The sequence below is a fragment of the Salmo trutta genome, chromosome 32, assembly GCF_901001165.1.
Source record: "Salmo trutta chromosome 32, fSalTru1.1, whole genome shotgun sequence".
NCBI classification, from domain to species: domain Eukaryota; kingdom Metazoa; phylum Chordata; class Actinopteri; order Salmoniformes; family Salmonidae; genus Salmo; species Salmo trutta.
The window spans coordinates 17,491,822-17,514,068 of NC_042988.1; the positions used below are offsets into that span (position 1 = coordinate 17,491,822).

General features: G+C 45.7%; 1 protein-coding gene across 6 annotated transcripts in view; it reads left to right on the top strand.

Moving 5' to 3' along the window:
• LOC115171280 (myocardin-related transcription factor A-like) overlaps positions 1-22,247 on the top strand; it is a 47,843-nt gene that overhangs the window by 19,749 nt on the left and 5,847 nt on the right. For 2 of the 6 annotated variants that reach the window (XM_029727937.1, XM_029727936.1), the window contains exons 4-10: positions 4,774-4,839; positions 17,375-17,430; positions 17,580-17,655; positions 17,881-18,096; positions 21,246-21,523; positions 21,669-21,922; positions 22,036-22,201. In XM_029727937.1, the coding sequence (XP_029583797.1) occupies positions 4,774-4,839; positions 17,375-17,430; positions 17,580-17,655; positions 17,881-18,096; positions 21,246-21,523; positions 21,669-21,922; positions 22,036-22,201 (1,112 nt within the window). Of the gene's footprint in view, positions 1-1,357; positions 2,110-4,493; positions 4,564-4,773; positions 4,840-17,374; positions 17,431-17,579; positions 17,656-17,880; positions 18,097-21,245; positions 21,524-21,668; positions 21,923-22,035; positions 22,202-22,247 lie in introns of those variants that run through there. The other 4 variants (XM_029727938.1, XM_029727941.1, XM_029727942.1 and 1 more) reach the window with 4 other exon arrangements.

A 22,247-nucleotide genomic window follows, 5' to 3' on the forward strand; every position in this document is an offset into this window, starting at 1 on the left:
TGTCCGTACTGTGAGACGCCTAAGACAGAGCTACAGGGAGACAGGACAGACAGCTGATCGTCTTCTCAGTGGCAGACCACGTGTAACAATACCTGCACAGGATCGGTACATCCGAACATCACACCTGCAGGACAGGTACAGGATGGCAACAACAACTGCCAGAGTTACACCAGGAACGCGCAATCCCTCCGTCAGTGCTCAGACTGTCCGCAATAGGCTGAGAGGCTAGACTGAGGGCTTGTAGGCCTGTTGTAAGGCAGCTCCTCACCAGACATCACCAGCAACAACATCGCCTATGGGCACAAACCCACCATTGCTGGACCAGACAGGACTGGCAAAAAGTGCTCTTCACTGACGAGTCGTGGTTTTGTCTCACCAGGGGTGATGGTCGGATTCGCGTTTATCGTCGAAGGAATGAGCGTTACACCGAGGCGTGTACTCTGGAGTGGCATTGATGTGGAGGGTCCGTCATGGTCTGGGGCAGTGTGTCACAGCATCATTGGACTGAGCTTGTTGTCACTGCAGGCAATCTCAACGCTGTGCATTACAGGGAAGACATCCTCCTCCCTCATGTGGTACCCTTCCTGCAGGTTCATCCTGACATGACCCTCCAGCATGACAATGCCACCAGCCATAACTGCTCGTTCTGTGAGTGATTTCCTGCAAGACAGGAATGTCAGTGTTCTGCCATGGCCAGCGAAGAGCCCGGATCTCAATCCCATTGAGCACGTCTGGGACCTGTTGGATCGGAGTGTGAAGGCTAGGGTCATTTCCCCCAGATATGTCTGGGAACTTTCAGGTGCCTTGGTGGAAGAGTGGGGTAACATCTCACAGCAAGAACTGGCAAATCTGGTGCAGTCCATGAGGAGGAGATGCACTGCAGTACTTAATGCAGCTGGTGGCCGCGCCAGATACTGACTGTTGCTTTTGATTTTGACCCCCCCCCCCCCCCTTTGTTCAGGGACACATTATTCCATTTCTGTTAGTCACACGTCTGTGGAACTTGTTCAGTTTATGTCTGTTGTTGAATCCTGTTATGTTCATACAAATATTTACACATGTTAAGTTTGCTGAAAATAAACACAGTTGACAGTGAGAGGACGTTTCTTTTTTTAGCTGAGTTTATATTTATTTATTTTGTAGTCTGGACCCGCGGCCTGTATTGACCCCGTTCTGGGACCGGATCCAGACCGCAGTCCACCAGTTAAGTATGTGACGTCTAGATTGTGCACAAAGCTCACAGGTGTGCACTCTTATGTTGTCACTAATGAGCAGAGGTCCCAGGTGCCAAGGGGGAAGTATTTGATTGTGGTTAGGAGGAAAAGGTTTAGCTGAAGTGTGTCGGTGTCTGTCAATGGCGGAGTGAGTGGGTGCAGCAACAGCTGTGACAGTGCTTGATCAAGGATTCACAGGCATTTGACACACACTCACAGACCCACACACTCACCTCACTCACTCATCTTGCTGCAGTAGATACTGGCTCTTGAAACTCATAGCAGCTGTACATTTCCACTGCAAGCCAGTGTTTCTTTTTTTCCATCTTTTTCATTTAGTTTTGTTTTTCAATAAGATTTGGCCATTTTTCTGAACTATTCGGGAACTTTGTTTGCTAAAAAACGAGAAAGAGGAAAGGTCAGCGAGAACACAGTTGTGTATAGAGCACTTTTTATGGACTTTTGGAAAACTTCAATCTTCTCATGATTTTTGTCGCTTGCACAAGGACCATTTCTATTCTAATGCTCTTATTTTGGTCCATCGGGCGATATCCTGCATTAATATATTTAGCAGAATCTCTGTGACTTTTCCAAAAGATATTACAAACGTGATAATCCATATTGACTGGACTGTATTGAACTTAGCTGAACAGAGAATTCTATTTTTGTTACATTTGAATGTTGTTGGACATTATTTTAATGTATTTTTTTGATGGGACCACCGTCTTTCAGTAATAATTATTTATTGTTTTGAACCTGATCACCATGCTGGACACCAACCCGTCCCTTCACACAGACCCCACCTCTTTTGGGCCCCCTCCAATCAGCAACAGCATGGATAAGCAACGCATACGATTGGAGTTAGAACGCCGGGCTTGTCAGAGCCTGAGGGAAGGTGGGATTCATATTACGCACACATACACACAAACTCTTTATAATATGAGATGTGGAAGATATGGTTTCATTTATGTTTGTTTGGCTATATTATTTTTTAAACATCTTTTTGATATAGCATCATTATGGAGAATTATTATCCTCACTCTTTCTACTTGGCTTTTGTTTCATAGCTCCCCATAAAACACACCCAGCTATACAGTTGAGTTGTTCTCAGTGAATCGTGTGTATTGAGTTATGCTGCTCAGGCCGGCTCAGTGGGTGTCTGTACTTCTGGGCTGCTGGTCAGATACTAAGTGGACCTTCTGGCCCCGGTACAGATGGGGCAGCGCCAGGATTCTGTGCCCAGTGGACAATGCTCAGGCACCTGTGGGTGCAGCCAGGACCGTGACACCAACTGAGTTGGAGCGAGAAGAGCCTGAACAGATTTAGTCGTGACACACTGAGAATCTCGCACTGACTTTTAGAGAAACATAAATGTGCTGTGAGGCAGATACGCTGGCCCACTGAGTTAAGGTGAGAAGTACTGAGACTGATGAAGATACTGTGGTGTTTAGTGTGACACACAGAGACGGGTTTAGATACTAAGACACAGATGGACGCTGAGGGAAAACAGGGACAGGCTTGAGACACTGAGATGGACTTGGAACCATTGAGACAGACTGTGATTTACCGTGAGGTTATTTGCACCGAGACGTACAGTCTTTCAGAGACACTGTACGATGCGGTAACCCACAGGCACCTGCCTTGGCAGCCGGTTTGACTTCAGAGTTTCAAAGGTGGACGGCATACCTTGGCCCTGTTTGAGGAGGGTGTCTGTTCACATGTGTCCCCTCATGCAGCCAGGCCGAGCCCAGGCCTTAGATTTCTGCTTCGGAGCAGTTTGAGTGTTGGGGGATTTACAGTAATATTCCCTGTAACTCAACAGGCTGGGCCGGGCAGAGAGATAGAGTTCCCAGATATTACAGTGTGGTACACAAATAGAAACCAGCAGGGAGAGCGTGAGGATGGGTTTCATCTCAGGGTTGGGATGGAGGGAATGGAAGGTTTTGAAAATATTTTCAAAGAAGTAAACGATTGAATAGGTGTTTGTAGAAAAAGTGCACAGGAAGTTTTGCAGTGACGCATAGAGAAAGGCGACAATACATAAATTGAGCACAAAGGAGATATGGAGAGGGGCAGGTGGTAGGAAAATGTCATGTTCTCGTTTACATCACATTGAGGTACTGAGAACGGTAATGAATTCAAATTGTGGCATTTCAGAGTGAGCATTTTCCTAGGAAAGATTGTGTATAAGCACCTGGCATCATTCCCCTGTCAGTCCTTGGCACAACTAGCAAATCATCTGTCGCTGGAGGAGTGTCTGTGTTTGTGCGTGTGTCTGTCGTCGTCGTCCCCCCCCCCCCCGTAAGCCCATTTAATCTAGTCTCCTGTCGAGGGGACTATTGGGAGTCCTTCGTCAAGCAGCCATATAAGAGAAAAGAGGATGATTTGGCCCAGGCGGCGACAGCCAGGACTGTCAGAAATGTTGACGCTGGTCAGAGATGTGAAAAACCGCAGAAGCTGAGCTCAGAGAGAGATGGAAACCATGAGAAAGAAGTCCCACATCGCCCACACTGATCTCACTCTGACCTACTAGTCAGTATGCTTCCCTGTGGTTCACATGTAGGCAGCAGACCAGCTACAAACACAACTACCTCAGGAGGTGCACACAAGCATCACTTTGTGTACAGTACAATGGACTGGTCCAACAATCATACTCTCACACATGAACACCAGGACACATACTGTGTGGCTATGTAGTATACTGTAACAGCTTAACTTCCCCTCACATGTACAGTATCACATCTCTAATTTCATGAAAACTGCTTATGTGCATACTGAGATGTAGGTTTACTTTACCTCACATCCGACAGGAATCACTTACAAGAGTCCACTCAGCTCGCTGTGGCTGAAGTGTAAACACTGGATAGCAATGATGATGTGATGCAGAGAGCATGGTCTCCATCACTAGCTTTCTGTGTTCCTTCTATTGGTCTAGCTGAGATTAGGCAGCTGTTAGCAAGACACATTTATTCATGTCATACACATTTAGTCAGTACAGAAGTGTCACCATTTATCTGTACACATACTCCTCTCAATATAACAACTCATTCTATTTTGAATTGTGAATGTGGGCCTTCCTGTTTTTACAAGAAGTCCTCTGTGCATTAGCATTGTTCAAGCCATGCGGAAGTGTCGTCCTCTATCTCTCTCTGTGTGGTAGAAGTTGTCAAAACGCGACAATCCGGCTGCTGTTTGAATGTAGAAACAGGAAGCGCGTGTGTGTGTATGTGTGTGACAGGGACCGTCTGCCTGCTACTTCTCCTCCCTGCCTCTGATGATAACCTCTGTATCGGCTGTCAGACGACTCTGTGGGAGGGAGAGAGCGAGGGCCAGAAGAGCAGTGAGTAGGGTACTCTTCAACTCTTGGCTTCTACCTCCCAGAAAGATACACTATATTAATTTACAATACGGCTGTAACCGGCCTTGTATTTCCTCCCAAGGAGAAGAGCACGGAACGGAAACTGACTGTAGGGCGTTTGGGTTTTCACTATTGGTTGTTGCCCTTGCTGCTTCTGTCTGTAGTGTACTCACCTGACCTCTTGCTGTCCCTCTTATGCAGTGCTCCAGCTCAAACTCCAGCAGAGACGGACCCGTGAGGAACTGGTCAGCCAGGGGATCATGCCACGTAAGTAACACTCTCCCGTCCGTCAAACTGCCTCATCCCCAAACCAATCTCCCCTTCCTCTAGCTGCTACCTCACTGCATTAGCTTGCTTTTCAAAGTGAATGGATAGTTTGTTGACCTATTCTCACACTCATAACAATCAGTAAAGCTACTCCTATTGTAGTCACCTCACTTGTTTCATAACAGGCACTTAATATACAACCGTATAGTATCTTACATGGCTATACGCATCTCAATGCTTTGCTTCATGTTCTAAGGTTCTAGAGATCCTGATGATTATGCATGTGGTTAAATCGGTGTCTTTTTTCTGAGAAATGTCGTTGTCAGTCTTCAAAGTGGATCGAGCTCCTTCCTCTGCTTCTGACTTGTGAATGCTAAACTCATTCATTGTGTACTGGGGTCTGTGCGTTTAATTCATTGCCACATTTCATTTTGAGCCTTTACACTTGTTCTTTTCATTGCACAGTCAATGAATGTTTACATTGCTAAGATAGACTTCCTCTCTGTTTCACACTAGTTAGTTCCAGGAACCTTTTTTTTAACCCATTTACGTCCTCTAACTATATTTAGTACAATATCAGAATGCGCCACAGAACACATTTTGTTTGGTGTAAATGCATGAAATTTGGTATCAACATAGTAAATACAGGTGACCTGATCTAAGCCCAAATATGGCAAATATATGATTCAACTCATTGTTTGTGAACTACAGCTGTTTCTGTATTGTACTATATTTAGTCTTTGGACACATGGGGTTACTGTTTTTAACACATTTCATGAATAAAGTCATGTAAATATGTTCAAATTGTCAGATCTTAATAGTTGTATAGATTGCCTGGACCTTATATTAGGGATGCACAATAAATCGGTGAACATATCGTAATCGGACGATATTAGCTAAAAATGCCGGTATCGGCCTATGTCTAGTTTAACGCCCGATTGTACAAAACCCATGTCAAAGCTGACATGCATACCGATATAATGAAGGTCCATGACGTAATGGCGCCACGTAAAATGTTGCGCTATAGTGCAACACAGCATTCCTTAACTAGCCCACAATGTCTGCTGTGTGGATCAAGCAGTCATTTGAAAGAGTAACAAAATTTCAGCGAGACAACTCGAAGGCGAAATCCATTAAAGCCAAGATAATAGAATTCATTGCCCTTGACAATCAACCATTCTCTGTCGTGGGTGATGTTGGCTTTCGTTTCCAATACAGCGTTGGTAATAAAGCATAATTTGTTTTGACTGCAACTTCTGGGGTAGCTAGCTTTAGCTTGGTACCTAGGTAGCACCAATACAACCAGCCTGAAAACAATGACCAGTAAAAATTGCAGTCATTTATTCTTAGCAATGATTTAGGAATCCTTGTTAGTAAGTATTAGCTAGGTTGCCACTTGTTGTTCACCAATTGAAATTGAACTTCAGTTCATGAAAATAAATAGCAAGCCAGCTACTTAACCCTGCTGCCCAAAGCTAACGTTATAAGCAGCCAGCCAGCTAGCTTCATCTGGCTAGTGAGGTTTGACCAGACAGGGTTATATGTTGTGAAGATAGCCACAATAGTGGAATTTGCGGTTTGCCTTCAAAATAAAAGTATGACATTGACAGTGATGCAAATTAATAGAAATAGTAGAATTATGCCTTTTATTATGAAGGCTAACTGCAAAGTCCACTATTGTGGCTAATCTTTATCGTGGTTAGCTTCACATAGATGGGTCCGACCACCATTAATCAAATAAGAACTGTCTTATAAATTAGGGTTATTTTAGATGATGACAGCTAGCTATATAGTTAGCTAACTAACTATAGCTACTGAAACAGATTGTCGTGTTATTTGACACGTCAAATAGTGTTATTTGACGTGCATCTTTTTTGGCACGCAAAGACCCAAACGCCGTTCCATAGAAATCCTGGTTGGGAATGAAACGACTGAACAAATGAACAACAAAATAGCACAGCAAGTAAGTGAAAGAAATAGGTTTTGATTATGTTTTACTGGTAATGGGGACATGAGTAAATGCCAACAAAATAACTTTTTGTGTGTGTGACCTTTATTTAATTAGGCAAGTCAGTTAAGAACAAATTCTTATTTACGATGCTGGGCCAATTGTGCGCCGCCCTATGGGACTGCCAATCACGGCCGGATGTGATAGAGCCTGGATTCAAACCAGGGATTGTAGTGACGCCTCTTGCACTGAGATGCAGTGCCTTAGACAGCTGCGTCCATGTGTGTGTGTTAACTATTTAACTGTACTAGAATGCCTAAAAGGCAGCTAAAATTTGTAATATCAGTTATCGGTATCTTTTTTTTTTTTTTGCAAGGAAAATATTGGATATCAGTATCGGCCAAAAAAGAAAAGTCCTCTCACTGTGAACTGTGTTTATTTTCAGCAAACTTAATGTGTAAATATTTGTATGAACATAAGATTCAACAACTGAGACATAAACTGAACAAGTTCCACAGACATGTGTCTAACAGAAATTGAATAATGTGTCCCTTAACAAAGGGGGGGGGGGTCAAAATCAAAAGTAAGCCAGTATCTGTTGTGGCCACCAGCTGCATTAAGTACTGCAGTGCATCTCCTCGTCATGGACTGCACCAGATTTGCCAGTTCTTGCTGTGAGATGTTACCCCACTCTTCCACCAAGGCACCTGCAAGTTCCTGGACATTTCTGGGGGGAATAGCCCTAGCACTCACCCTCTGATCCAGCAGGTCCCAGACGTGCTCAATGGGACTGAGATCCCCGCTGGCCATGGCAGAACACTGACATTCCTGTCTTGCAGGAAATCACGCACAGAATGAGCAGTATGGCTGGTGGCATTGTCATGCTGGAGGGTCATGTCAGGATGAGCCTGCAGGAAGGGTACCACATGAGGGAGGAGGATGTCTTCCCTGTAATTCACAGCGTTGAGATTGCCTGCAATGACAACAAGCTCAGTCCGATGATGCTATGCCACACCGCCCCAGACCATGACGGACCCTCCACCTCCAAATCGATCCCGCTCCAGAGTACAGGCCTCAGTGTAACGCTCATTCCTTCGACGATAAACGCTAATCCGACCATCACCCCTGGTGAGACAAAACCGCGACTCGTCAGAGAAGAGCACTGTTTTGCCAGTCCTGTCTGGTCCAGGGACGGTGGGTTTGTGCCCATAGGCGACGTTGCCGGTGATGTCTGGTGAGGACCTGCCTTTACAACAGGCCTACATGCCCTCAGTCCAGCCTCTCTCAGCCTATTGTGGACAGTTTGAGCACTGATGGATTTTGCTTTCCTGGTGTAACTCTGGTAGTTGTTGTTGCCATCCTGTACCTGTCCCACAGGTGTGATGTTCGAATGTACAGATCCTGTGCAGGTGTTGTTACACGTGGTCTGCCACTGCGAGGACAATCAGCTGTCCGTCCCGTCTCCCTGTAGCGCTGTCTTAGGTATCTCACTGTACAGACATTGCAATTTATTGCCCTGGCCACATCTGCTGTCCTCATGCCCCTTTGCAGCATGCCTAAGGCACGTTCATGCAGATGAGCAGGGACCCTGGGCATCTTTTGATGTTTTTCAGAGTCAGTAGAAAGGCCTCTTTAGTGTCATAAGTTTTCATAACTGTGACCTTAATTGCCTACAGTTGAAGTCGGAAGTTTACATACACCTTAGCCAATTACATTTAAACTCAGTTTTTCCACAATTCCTGACATTTAATCCTAGTAAAAATTCCCTGTCTTAGGTCAGTTAAGATCACCACTTTATTTTAAGAACGTGAAATGTCAGAATAATAGTAGCGAGAATGATTAATTTCAGCTTCTATTTCTTTCATCGCATTCCCAGTGGGTCAGAAGTTTACATACACTCAATTAGTATTTGGTAGCATTGCCTTTAAATTGTTTAACTTGGGTCAAACGTTTTGGGTAGCCTTCCACAAGCTTCCCACAATAAGTTGGGTGAATTTTGGCCCATTCCTCCTGACAGAGCTGGTGTAACTGAGTCAGGTTTGTTGGCATCCTTGCTCGCACACACTTTTTCAGTTCTGCCCACAAATGTTCTATGTGATTGAGGTCAGGGCTTTGTGATGGCCACTCCAATACCTTGACTTTGTTGTCCTTAAGCCATTTTGCCACAACTTTGGAAGTATGCTTGGGGTCATTGTCCATTTGGAAGACCCATTTGCGACCAAGCTTTAACTTCCTGACTGATGTCTTGAAATGTTGCTTCAATATATCCACATATTTTTCCTCCCTCATGATGCCATCTATTTTGTGAAGTGCACCAGTCCCTCCTGCAGCAAAGCACCCTCACAACATGATGCTGCCACCCCAGTGCTTCACGGTTGGGATGGTGTTCTTCGGCTTGCAAGCCTCCCCCTTTTTCCTCCAAACATAACGATGGTCATTATGGCCAAACAGTCCTATTTTTGTTTCATCAGAACAGAGGACATTTCTCCAAAAAGTACGATCCTTCTCCCCATGTGTAGTTGCAAACCATAGTTTGGCGGTTTTAGAGCAGTGGCTTCTTCCATGCTGAGCGGCCTTTCAGGTTATGTCGATATAGGACTCGTTTTACTGTGGATATAGATACTTTTGTACCTGTTTCTTCCAGCATCTTTACATGGTCCTTTGCTGTGGTTCTGGGATTGATTTGCACTTTTCGCACCAAAGTACGTTCATCTCTAGGAGACAGAACACGTCTCCTTCCTGAGCGGTATGACGGCTGCGTGGCCCCATGGTGTTTATACTTGCGTACTATTGTTTGTACAGATGAACGTGGTACCTTCAGGCGTTTGGAAATTGGAGGATGAACCAGACTTGTGGAGGATGAACCAGACTTGTGGAGGATGGACCAGACTTGTGGAGGATGGACCAGACTTGTGGAGGATGGACCAGACTTGTGGAGGCTGGACCAGACTTGTGGAGGCTGGACCAGACTTGTGGAGGCTGGACCAGACTTGTGGAGGCTGGACCAGACTTGTGGAGGTCTACAATTTCTTTCTGAGGTCTTGGCTGATTTCTTTTGATTTTCCCATGATGTCAAGCGAAGAGGCACTGAATTTGAAGGTAGGCCTTGAAATACATCTACAGGTATACCTCCAATTGACTCAAATGATGTCAATTTGCCATGACATCATTTTCTGGAATTTTCCAAGCTGTTTAAAGACAGTCGACTTAGTGTATTTAAACTTCTGACCCACTGGAATTGAGATACAGTGAAATAATCGGTCTGTAAACAATTGTTGGAAAAATGACTTGTCATGCACAAAGCAGATGTCCTAACTGACTTGCCAAAACTATAGTTTGTTAACAAGAAATTTGTGGAGTGGTTGAAAAACTAGTTTTAAGTGTATGTAAACTTCTGACTTCAACTGTATATACAAAAGTATGTGCATCGTTCCTGACAGGTGTATAAAATTGAGCATAAACAGCTATACAAACATTGGCAGTAGAATGGCCTTACTGAAGAGCTCAGTGACTTTCATCGTGGCACCGTCATAGGATACCACCTTTCCAACAAGTCAGTTCGTCAAAATTCTACCCTGCTTGCCCGAATGCGTTCTGCCAACTGTAACGTTTGGTGGAGGAGGAATAATGTTCTTGGGGCTGTTATTCATGGTTCAGGCTAGGCCCCTTAGTTGCAGTGAACAGAAATCTTAACGTTACAGCATACAATGACATTCTAGACGATTCTGTGCTTCCAACTTTTTGGCAACAGTTTGGGGAAGACCCTTTCCTGTTTCAGCATGACAATGCCCCCATGCATAAAGCGAGGTCCATAAAGAAATGGTTTGTCGAGATCGGTGTGGAAGAACTTGACTGGCCTGCACAGAGCCCCTGACTTCAACCCCATCAAACACCTTTAGGATGAATTGGAATGCTGACTGAGCCATGCCTAATCACCCAACATCAGCCACAAGACCTCACTAATGCTCTTGTAGCTGAATGGAAGCAAGTCCCCGCAGCAATGTTCCAACATCTAGTGGAAAGCCTTCCCAGAAGAGTGGAGGCTGTTACAGCAGCAAAGGGGGGACCAACTCCATATTAATGCCCATGATTTTGGAATGAGATGTTTGACGAGCAGATGTCCACATATACAGTGCATTCGGAAAGTATTCAGACCCCTTGACTGTTTCCACATTTTGTTACGTTAGCCTTTTTATAAAATGGATTTAAACAATTGTTTCCCTCATCAATCTACACAACACCCCAATTTATTCAAAATAAAAAACGGAAATATCTCATTTACATAACTATTCAGATCCTTTACTCAGTACTTAGTTGAAGCACCTTTGGCAGTGATTACAGCCTCGGGTCTTCTTGGGTTTGACGCTACACGCTTGGCACACCTGTATTTGGGGAGTTTCTCCCATTTTCTTCTTTGCAGAGCCTCTCAAGCTCAGTCAGGTTGGATGGGGAGCGTCGCTGCACAGCTATTTTCAGGTCCAAAAAGTGCTGTAATTTCTCAACAGTTCACCCTATTTATGGATGAAAATCTCCTCAAATGAAAGTTGACAGTCTGCACTTTAACCGTATAGTCATTGTATCATTTCAAATCCAAAGTGCTGGAGTATAGAGTCAAAATAAGAAAAAATGCTTCACTGTCCCAATAATTACGGAGGGCACTCTATATACAGTACCAAAAATTAAGATCTGATCATTTGAACAAGACAGTAACCCCATGTGTCCAAAGGCTAAATATAGTACAATATCAAAACCTCATATTGTAGACAAATGCTTTGGCCGGTAAAAAATCTCCATCAGTAAGCTCAGAGAACAAGTGTACCAAAGGAAATGATACATTTCCGTTATGGACATGAATGGGTTCAATCTGATTGGGTTTATGAGTAATAAACCAGTAGCAGACATGTTTTTCTTTGGCATTTCATTCATTGAGGATGCATGATCCTCCTCAGTCAGGGTTTGGAAACGCCAATAGAACGCTTTCTCTGTTCACTTTCAAAACCCTATTTGGCCCAGTAAAGGAAATGCACATGTACTAACGTTACTCTCTATGCATTGCAAGTTGTTCATATTTACAGTACACTGCCTAGTATTACACGATATAACACTATTATAAATAGCTCACATTTTTCTTGTTCTGTAAGGAACCACACAAGGGGAAGGTCTTATGGTTTGACACAGACTACCTTAGCGTTTAGACAAGTATTTAACAATGCCTATTCTCCATGCTTTTGGAGTATTAGAGAAGATACCAATTGAAATCTACTCCTTTTAGTAATGTTGAGACAAAGGGTGCCGTTGAATTTAGTCACACTCTGTTCAGACCGATGTGTGTAGTGGTTGTCAGACTTGGCTAGGAGTAGTCATTTGAGTCTTCCACCCCTGGGCACTCTTCATTAACCTTTGCTGGTAACAAGTGAAACGGCACACAGTGTTGTGTGCAGCGGGATTGAATTCAATGTGCGGCCGACACAAAAAAGGCTCGCATTTCCTTCTACTACGAACAGCCTTGATACGTTAGAATATTTCTTTACTGTGCTTTCCGAGTGGTTAAAATGCAACAGTGTTAGACAGTCACAGTAGCAGCTTTGTTGGGATGTATTGCTCAACCTTATTATATCTGCTATTGCTGCTTCTCTTTTATGTTTACTTCTCCTTTCTTACGTTGAAGAGAACCCCAGTCTGCATGGGGCCAGACTAAGCAACAAGGCCAGGGTCTCATTCAACATAAGAGAGGGAGGATGTTGGAGAGAGTGCAGAGGGTATGAGGAGATGGCACAGAACAGTAGAGGAGAGGGGGTGTGGAGATGGCACAGAACAGTAGAGGAGAGGGTGTGTGGAGATGGCACAGAACAGTAGAGGAGAGGGTGTGAGGAGATGGCAGAGAATAGGAGACGGTGTGAGGAGATGGCAGAGAATAGGAGACGGTGTGAGGAGATGGCAGAGAATAGGAGAGGGTGTGTGGAGATGGCAGAGAATAGGAGACGGTGTGAGGAGATGGCAGAGAATAGGAGACGGTGTGAGGAGATGGCAGAGAATAGGAGACGGTGTGAGGAGATGGCAGAGAATAGGAGACGGTGTGAGGAGATGGCAGAGAATAGGAGACGGTGTGTGGAGATGGCAGAGAATAGGAGAGGGTGTGTGGAGATGGCAGAGAATAGGAGACGGTGTGAGGAGATGGCAGAGAATAGGAGACGGTGTGAGGAGATGGCAGAGAATAGGAGACGGTGTGAGGAGATGGCAGAGAATAGGAGACGGTGTGTGGAGATGGCAGAGAATAGGAGAGGGTGTGAGGAGATGGCAGAGAATAGGAGACGGTGTGAGGAGATGGCAGAGAATAGGAGACGGTGTGAGGAGATGGCAGAGAATAGGAGACGGTGTGAGGAGATGGCAGAGAATAGGAGACGGTGTGAGGAGATGGCAGAGAATAGGAGACGGTGTGAGGAGATGGCAGAGAATAGGAGACGGTGTGAGGAGATGGCAGAGAATAGGAGACGGTGTGAGGAGATGGCAGAGAATAGGAGACGGTGTGAGGAGATGGCAGAGAATAGGAGACGGTGTGAGGAGATGGCAGAGAATAGGAGACGGTGTGAGGAGATGGCAGAGAATAGGAGACGGTGTGAGGAGATGGCAGAGAATAGGAGACGGTGTGAGGAGATGGCAGAGAATAGGAGACGGTGTGAGGAGATGGCAGAGAATAGGAGACGGTGTGAGGAGATGGCAGAGAATAGGAGACGGTGTGAGGAGATGGCAGAGAATAGGAGACGGTGTGAGGAGATGGCAGAGAATAGGAGACGGTGTGAGGAGATGGCAGAGAATAGGAGACGGTGTGAGGAGATGGCAGAGAATAGGAGAGGCTGTGAGGAGATGGCAGAGAACAGTAGGGGAGAGGGTGTGAGGAGGTGGCAGAGAACAGGAGAGGAGAGGGTGTGAGGAGATGGTAGAGGAGAGGGTGTGAGATGGCAGAGAACAGGAGAGGAGAGGGTGTGAGGAGATGGCAGAGAACAGGAGAGGAGAGTGTGTGAGGAGATGGCAGAGAACAGGAGAGGAGAGGGTGTGAGGAGATGGCAGAGAACAGGAAAGGAGAGGGTGTGAGGAGATGGCAGAGAACAGTAGAGGAGACGGTGTGAGGAGATGGCAGAGAACAGGAGAGGAGAGGGTGTGAGGAGATGGCAGGGGAGAGGAGAGGGTGTGAGGAGATGGCAGAGAACAGTAGAGGTGAGGGTGTGAGGAGATGGCAGAGGATAGGAGAGGGAAAGAGTAGCAGTCACAGGAAAGGCATTGGTCTGCTAAATGACCACCTGACGGCAGGTGAGTCATCATGTCTCCTGACTATTTCCTTCGCTCCCCCTCGTCCTCTCGCTTCCCTCCTGAATACATATTTAACCTCTAGGTCTGAGTATCACTTCAAAATAGGTCCTCCTTGCTGGTACTGTGTGTGCAGACAGCCACTTCTCTTTCCTCTCATTCCCTCTTACATTTTTGGTGTAGTGCACTTTGTATGGAATAGGGTGCCATTTGGGACACCAGTCTCTGTCTTATGCAATCCCAGGGTGGCACCACTCCATCCAATCAGAGAGCAGTGAGGAAGTGGTCTCATGTAAAAGCTATGTTTTTGTTTGAACCACAGAAAAGAGAAGCGCTAAATGAGGGTTAACTGTAGGGGTGATGCTCAGTGTCAGGCTCCTCTGATCACTGCTGACCGGAGGACTGGTTCATTTTCTACTCACCACCTCAGCGATACGTACACTACATGAACAAAAGTATGTGGACACCTGCTGTGCAAGCCAGTCAAGTTCTTCCACACCGATCCTCACAAACCATTTCTGTATGGAACTCTTTGTGCATGGGGGCATTGTCATGCTGAAACAGGAAAGGGCCTTCCCCAAACCATTGCCACAAAGTTGGAAGCACAGAATCGGCTAGAATGTCACTGTATGCTATAGCGTTAACATTTCCCTTCACTGGAACTAAGGGACCTAGCCCGAACCATGAAAAACAGCCCCAGACCATTATTCCTCCTCCACCAAACGTTACAGTTGTCACTATGCATTGAGGCAGGTTGCGTTGTCTGGCATCCACCAAACCCAGATTTGTCCGTCGGACTGCCAGATGGTGAAGTGTGATTCATCACGCCAGAGAACGCATTTCCACTGCTCCAGAGTCCAGCTGACGCTTGTGGCTGAAATAGTCCACTAATTCGAAGGAGTGTCCACATACTTTTGTATGAGCCAATTGGCTCTTTGTCCAGACAAACATTAGCCTGAATGTGCACTGTTGGGTGGATAACATAACATTCTAGGACATTGGCTAACAGTCATACGTTTGCTTACGCACATTGTTACGAGTGTATGAAAATGAATTACTAAGTCAAGATAATGGGATTTTCCATAGCGTATACGCTCTAACCTAGAAAACAGTGAAGCATATTCAGGACGCTCTCTGTGGAGAGACATTTTGATTTTTGCAATTTGAAGCATTTGTCTAATTCAAGATAACAGTGAAACGTATTGTCAAGCCTTCAATTACAGGAATCAAAATGACCTTTAAAATAGAACAGATACTTTATTGTCCATTTTGGACAGTTTAATGACGGTTGATTGTTTTTATTAGATGGCTGTTATAGCTAGTGATATCACATACCATGTATTGAATTAAATAACAATCATGACTGTTTCTCATGGTTGGAATCATTTAACAGTATTTGTGCAACTGCATGCATGGTTAGCCAGCTGTGGTGTAAGGGTGTGTTTGTGTCACACTGTGTGAACCTGGGCTATAATAAGCAGACCTGGTGATATCCTACCTTACATGTTATTTATATCCACTTTAAGACATCGCGCACTGCTACTAGTAAAACTGCAGAGAAGACGTGATCCACACACCATCATGCAAGAAACACTCTTCCTCACGCTCACAGATGCACTTAGGTGACTCGTTATTCTGCATGCATAAATCCATCACGGTCCATGATGTTCATAAGCTTAGCCACAGATACACAGTCAGTCCATTTAGGAGCGCAGGGAAGGACTGAGAAGAATTCTTTCACCATGTACATTTCTTCAGTGGCGAGTGGTCAGGATGTACAGTGTTTTGCTCAAGAGGCCAGATATATTTTTCGCAGTCATGTTGGTTGATTAGTTGGTGAAGGAAGGTTCAGGAAACCCTTTCAACAATGAATACCTAATTAACGAAGATTAGGGTGCTATGCTGTGAGAATATGAGAGCAACAGCAATTATTGTTTTATTATCTTTCATTAAATTCAATTAGAAGGTGTAATTGAGGGTCATTTTGTTTAGTCCATACGTCTTGGTTACATAATGGGTGTTGTGACTAGAAGGAAGGGGAGGAAGCCAGACAGGAAGTGAAAAAAGAGAGTGAAAGTGGGGTTCATGTACAGTTAGTTGCACAGACAAACACCCAGCATCAGATTAACACGTTCAACTCCACTATAAAAACACAACAGACTTCAACCAAATGTAAACTACTCAGGATAACACCTAACTCTCAAAGTCCTCCTGATTTCAGATCCTGGAATGGCTCTTTGATGTTGTCAGCACAATGCCTCGATAATAAAGTGGGCTGTGCTTTTTACTGGTTGGCTCTCCTCTGTGTCTTTCTCACTTAAACACCCACAGCCCCGAGAGCCGGCCCCTTCCATTACAATAGTTTGATTTTCAAATCAACCCCCGAGGAAGTATAAACAAACGTTTGAGATGTCTGTAGCGTAGCAGGGCCGTTACATGTTATAACTGCTACGTAGCAGTCCCTCTTGTACCCTAACAGCAGGGCAGTGTGTCAGCAGCGAGGGGGTTGGAGGCCGGTGATGCAGGCGCTCACGCAGATAAATGGGGCTTTTGGCTCTGACCTCATCACCCTCCCGCTCCTCTCTCCTCACTGACAGACAGGCACGCTGGAACCGCACCGCCCAAGGAGGTCATGTACCCATCCAGGAGGCTAGGGGGCACAGGGGTGGGGTATGAGGGCAACAGTGATGTGCCCATGCTCAACGGGGTGAACTGAGGCTTGTACTGGTACTATGAGGCTGACCTGGGGCCAACTGACCTGACCCGCCCGGTCAGAACACAGACTATGCATTGGAGGGTGGGAGGGAGGGAGATGGGGGAGAGGGAGGGAGAGCTAATGTGTTACTGACAATGTAGCTAGCACTCTCTTTATCGCTGTCTCTTGTCTGCTCTGACTGCAGAAGCAGGTTACATGTCACTTCTCCCCACAGAAACAAGGTACTGCAGGTACCTATATGATAGCTCAATATACAATACATGCATTATTCTATAGACCGGGAAGCAATATCTAGTGGCTGGAGTAATTCAGGGAAAACCCTTTGTCTCCATTCCATTCCCACCTTGTGACTGTCAGACCATGAAAATGGAAACCTGCTATTTGACTCATGAATGACTAGAGGCATACTGATATGCTATTGGTTTTGAGTACTCAAGTGTAAAATGTAAAGTACATTATGATGTCATTGCCTGGTACATGAGGACATGCGTTTCTAGCCACTTGTTTTTTTAAACATCAGCATGAACATACACTTTGCCCTGTTAATTTCTTCTCTCTCTCTCCAGCGCTGAAAAGTCCAGCTGCCTTCCACGAACAGAGACGAAGTTTAGAGCGAGCGCGGGTGAGTTTCTCTTCATACTCCTCTCACTCTTTGTGGTGTCTGTCAGATGAACACTTTTAAACTGACCCTCAACGGTGAACTGGTTAAAAAGGGAATCATTTCTCCCCTTCTCTCTTCCTCTTTTCTCTTCCTCTTCTCCCCTCTCCCAGACTGAAGACTACCTAAAGAGGAAGATCCGAAGTCGGCCGGAGAGGTCGGAGCTGGTCAGGATGCACATTCTGGAGGGTGAGTTTCTCAGACAGCGCCCCCTCCCTGATCCAGAGGGTGCTGCACCTGAAAAATGTAGGCTACAAAATAAATTCCCACAATTGTTTGCTCTTCCATTCCATTAGCTGATATTATGTGCCATAACTGGGAGCTGTCCTGTGTGCTTGTAACTTCGTATCTGCATCATTACATAAGCATTGACGTTGAAACTCACAGCTTTGATTTCCTGGTTCCCTGATAAAGATCACGTGCCTGATGGTTGTTGGCTGGCTAACCCGCTGTGTGCTGTGTGTTCAGAGACGTCGGCGGAACCCTCCCTCCAGGCCAAACAACTGCAGCTGAAGAGGGCCCGTCTGGCTGACGACCTCAACGACAAGATCTCCCACCGGCCCGGCCCCATGGAGCTCATTCACAAGAACATCCTGCCTGTACACAGCAGCATCAAACAGGCCATCATAGGTAACTAAAGCAGCAGCATCAAGCAGACACAGTACCACTCCATATTATGTAGCCACACTAGCAAATGAGCTCTCATGATGATCACTACACTATTCTATCATTTCAACAGCATCAAACAGGTTCTGGTAAGAAGTCCACCATTCCACAAGCCCCATGATTCCAATTGCCATAATTCACTAATTTGCTCACTAGCGTGACGTGAACATCTGCTGAAAAAGCAAAAATAGTCCACCCAGTGAAACTCTATATGAAGGTCATCAGGAACAGGTACTGAATAAAATCTCATATGAACTCTGCTCACATCGGACCCAGTCACACGTCATATTAATACTGTACATCTGTGTGTGTCTCAGTGTATGTACAGTGCATTCAGAAAGTATTCAGACCCCTTGACATTTTGTTACCTTACAGCTAAAATGGATTCAATAATTTTCCCCCCCCTCATCAATCTACACACAATACCCCATAATGACAAAGCAAAACCAGGTTTTTAGAAATGTTTGCTAATTTATTCAAAATAAAAAACTGCAATATCACATTTATATAAGTATTCAGACCCTTTACTCAGTACTTTGTTGAAGCACCTTTGGCAGCGATTACAGCCTCAAGTCTTCTTGGGTATGATGCTGCAAGCTTGGCACACCTGTATTTGGGGAGTTTCTCCCATTCTTCTCTGCAGATCCTCTAAAGCTCTGTCAGGTTGGATGGGGAGCATCGCTACACAGCTATTTTCAGGTTTCTCCAGAGATGTTCAATCGGGTTCAAGTCCAGCCTCTGGCTGGGCCGCTCAAGGACATTCAGAGACTTGTCCCGAAGCCACTCCTGCGTTGTCTTGGCTGTGTGCTTAGGGTTGTTGTCCTGTTGGAAGGTGAACCTTCACCCCAGTCTGAGGTCCTGAGCGCTCTGGAGCAGGTTTTCATCAAGGATCTCTCTGTGCTTTGCTCTGTTAATCTTTCCCTCGATCCTGACTCGTCTCCCAATCCCTGCCGCTGAAAAACATCCCCACAGCATGATGATGCTGCCACCACCATGCTTCACCTTAAGGATGGTGCCAGGTTTCTTCCAGACATGACGCTTGACATTCAGGCCAAAGAGTTCAATCTTGGTTTCATCAGACCAGAGAACCTTGTTTTTCATGGTCTGAGAGTCTAGGTACCTTTTGGCAAACTCCAAGTGAGCTGTCATGTGCCTTTTACTGAGGAGTGGCTTCTGTCTGGCCACTCTACCTTAAAGGCCTGATGGTGGAGTGCTGCAGAGATGGTTGTCCTTCTGGAAAGTTATCCCATCTCCACAGAGGAACTCTGGAGCTCTGTCAGAGTCACCATCGGGTACTTGGTCACCTCCCTGACCAAGGCCCTTCTCCCCCGATTGCTCAGTTTAGCCAGGCGGCCAGCTCTAGGAAGAGTCTTGATTCCAAACTTCTTCCATTTAAGAATGATGGAGGCCACTGCGTTTTTAGGGACCAGAAATATTTTGGTACCCTTACCCAGATCTGTACCAACACAATCCTGTCTCTGAGCTCTACGGACAATTCCTTCGACCTCATGCCTTGGTTTTTGCTGTGACATGCACTGTCAACTGTGGGACCTTATATAGACAGGTGTGTGCCTTTCCAAATCATGTCCAATCAATTGAATTTACCACAGGTGGACTCCAATCAAAAAGGATGATCAATGGAAACAGGATGCACCTGAGCTCAATTTCGATTCTCATAGCAAAGGGTCTGAATACTTATGGAATAAGGTATTTCTGTTTAAGTTTAATACATTTGTAAACATTTCTAAAAACCTGTTTTCACTTTGTCAGTTTGGGGTGTTGTGTGTACATTGATGAGATTTTAGAATAAGGCTGTAACGTAACAAAATGTGGAAAAGGTCAAGCGTCTGAGTACTTTCCGAATACACTGTGAATGCACAGTATGTGTGTTAAAACGTGAGAACCTCTGCTTGTCCCTCCTGGCCATCTCCTCCAGCCAAAATGAGTATATTGATGTTCTAGATGGGCATGGTGGGAGAATGCCAACTTGAAGGGCCTTGCCTGCCTTCAGATGCTTCAAAGCTGCTGCCAAGCATGGAGATATCATTGTTAACCTTAGATATGTATTTACACACACACCATGAATTCATGACTGTCTGATGAGCAGGGGCCAATCTCATTGCCAACCTCCCCACTGCGGGCCCCTCATGGGCGCAAATTATATGAATCATACTAATGTTTGTTCACATTTGTGCGTTCACGGTTCACAGAAACATGTTGATTTCAATTTCACACAACACTATAAAATGTGTGTCAGTTTGTGTGTGGCTGTGTTTGTGCACGCATCAAGACATGACTTGGCTGGATTAAATGTAAAGGAAATGTATTGCCACACCAGAGTTCACATAACAGGTAGTGTCTACTGTGCTGTTAAACCGTGAGATAAATGAGATGATAGAAACTGGATTGATTGCTGTGAAGATGAATGTAAACATGTCTGAGCGTCAGGTTCCAGCATGGTTCAATCTCAGGGGATTGCCCCTGCTGTCGGTGGTTCTTAATAACAACAATCAAATTACAGGCAGTCATATCCACACAGAACAAGGACATGACCTAAACCTGTGCTGCTTTCCACACTCTCAGCCACACAAACACACACACACACACACGGCGGTGCAAAGGGGAAGCCATCAAATGATTGGTTCAGGAAGAGAATGAATCAAACCCCATATTGGTTATTCATCGTCTCCCACTGATGGGAAATTAATAGCCAACGGTGCTCGCTGAGCGCTCCAACTGCCTGCCGTCAGTAAATAAAAGATCCATAATGGTCTTTGTCAAAGGCGTGGGGATGTACCAGCCATATACAATGTGATGATAAAGCCCCGGACCCAGCAGGCCTCCACCTCCTCCTGCTGCCACTGCAGGAACCTCTGTTGATGCTGACTGACTGATTAACAGGCTGACTGACTGACTGGCTGCTGAGAGGAATGATGGCATGGCTAATGTTGACACAAAGCCTGGCTTTTTTTTTTACATGGCTCTCTCACACTACATCACAACAACGATGGTGGCTCATTATTCTACTTTCTCACTATTTATCTCCCTCTTTTTTCCCTCTTCTCTCTTTTCACTCTTTTGTTCTTCTCTTTATCCCTCTTTCTTTCCCTCAGAGACAGACTTCCCCAAGGTTGCTGGGGAGATATCCTCCTTTGATGAGGACAGTAGTGATACTCTCTCTCCTGAGCAGCCCATTGGTCAGGAGTCTCCGCTGGGCCACGCCCCTCTGCCCTCTCCCCACGACGCCCTAGCTTGCAACAGCACCCCCACACAGTTTCTCACTCAGGTTCCTCCGCCACCCCCTCCTCTTCCTCCCTTCTATGGGCCCTGCCAACCAGTGAAGTTGAGCAATGGGACAGCAGTTCTGAGAGCCGCCCCTGCACTGAACAAGGTTAGTGGCAGCTGTCACGGCTAATTATGAGTATTGTACCAAAGCCCATTGTATTTGTATTATTAGTTTAGCATTACTTCTGTTGTTAACAGTAGGCTAGTCCAGTGTTTAATCCACTACGTCTCAATGATCTTTCCCCCTGCAGTCCCAGCCAAAGCCCACCTCAGAGCGCCCCCCTCAGCGATCCAAGAAGCCCAAGGACAACAAGCCCAAGGTGAGGAAGCTGAAGTACCACCAGTACATCCCCCCGGACCAGAAGGCCGACCACGAGCCGCCCCCTCAGCTGGACTCCACCTACGCCAAGATCCTCCACCAGCAGCAGCTCTTCCTCCAGCTGCAGATCATCAACCAGCAGCAGCAACACTACAACTACCACACCATCCTTCCTGCACCGCCCAAGTGAGTGAGTGTGTGTTTGCGTGTGTGTGTGTATACAATTGCTTCACATACTCATCAACTACAGCCTGTATCCTATCCTATCATCATTTTGACTCATGTTTTTTTCTCTCCAGACCACTAACAGATCAACCACCTCCCACCAATGGCCCCTCTCCTTCTCCGGCCGTACCCGCCCCCTCGACATCCTCCTCCAGTCAAAGTGCACCAAGCCGGCAGAATGTCACACATGTGGGAGGGGCCACACCAGGTTCTTTGCCTCCTAACCTGGACGACCTGAAGGTCAGTAAAAGCCGTTGCATTTATCAAGAGTTGACTGTGTTGACAA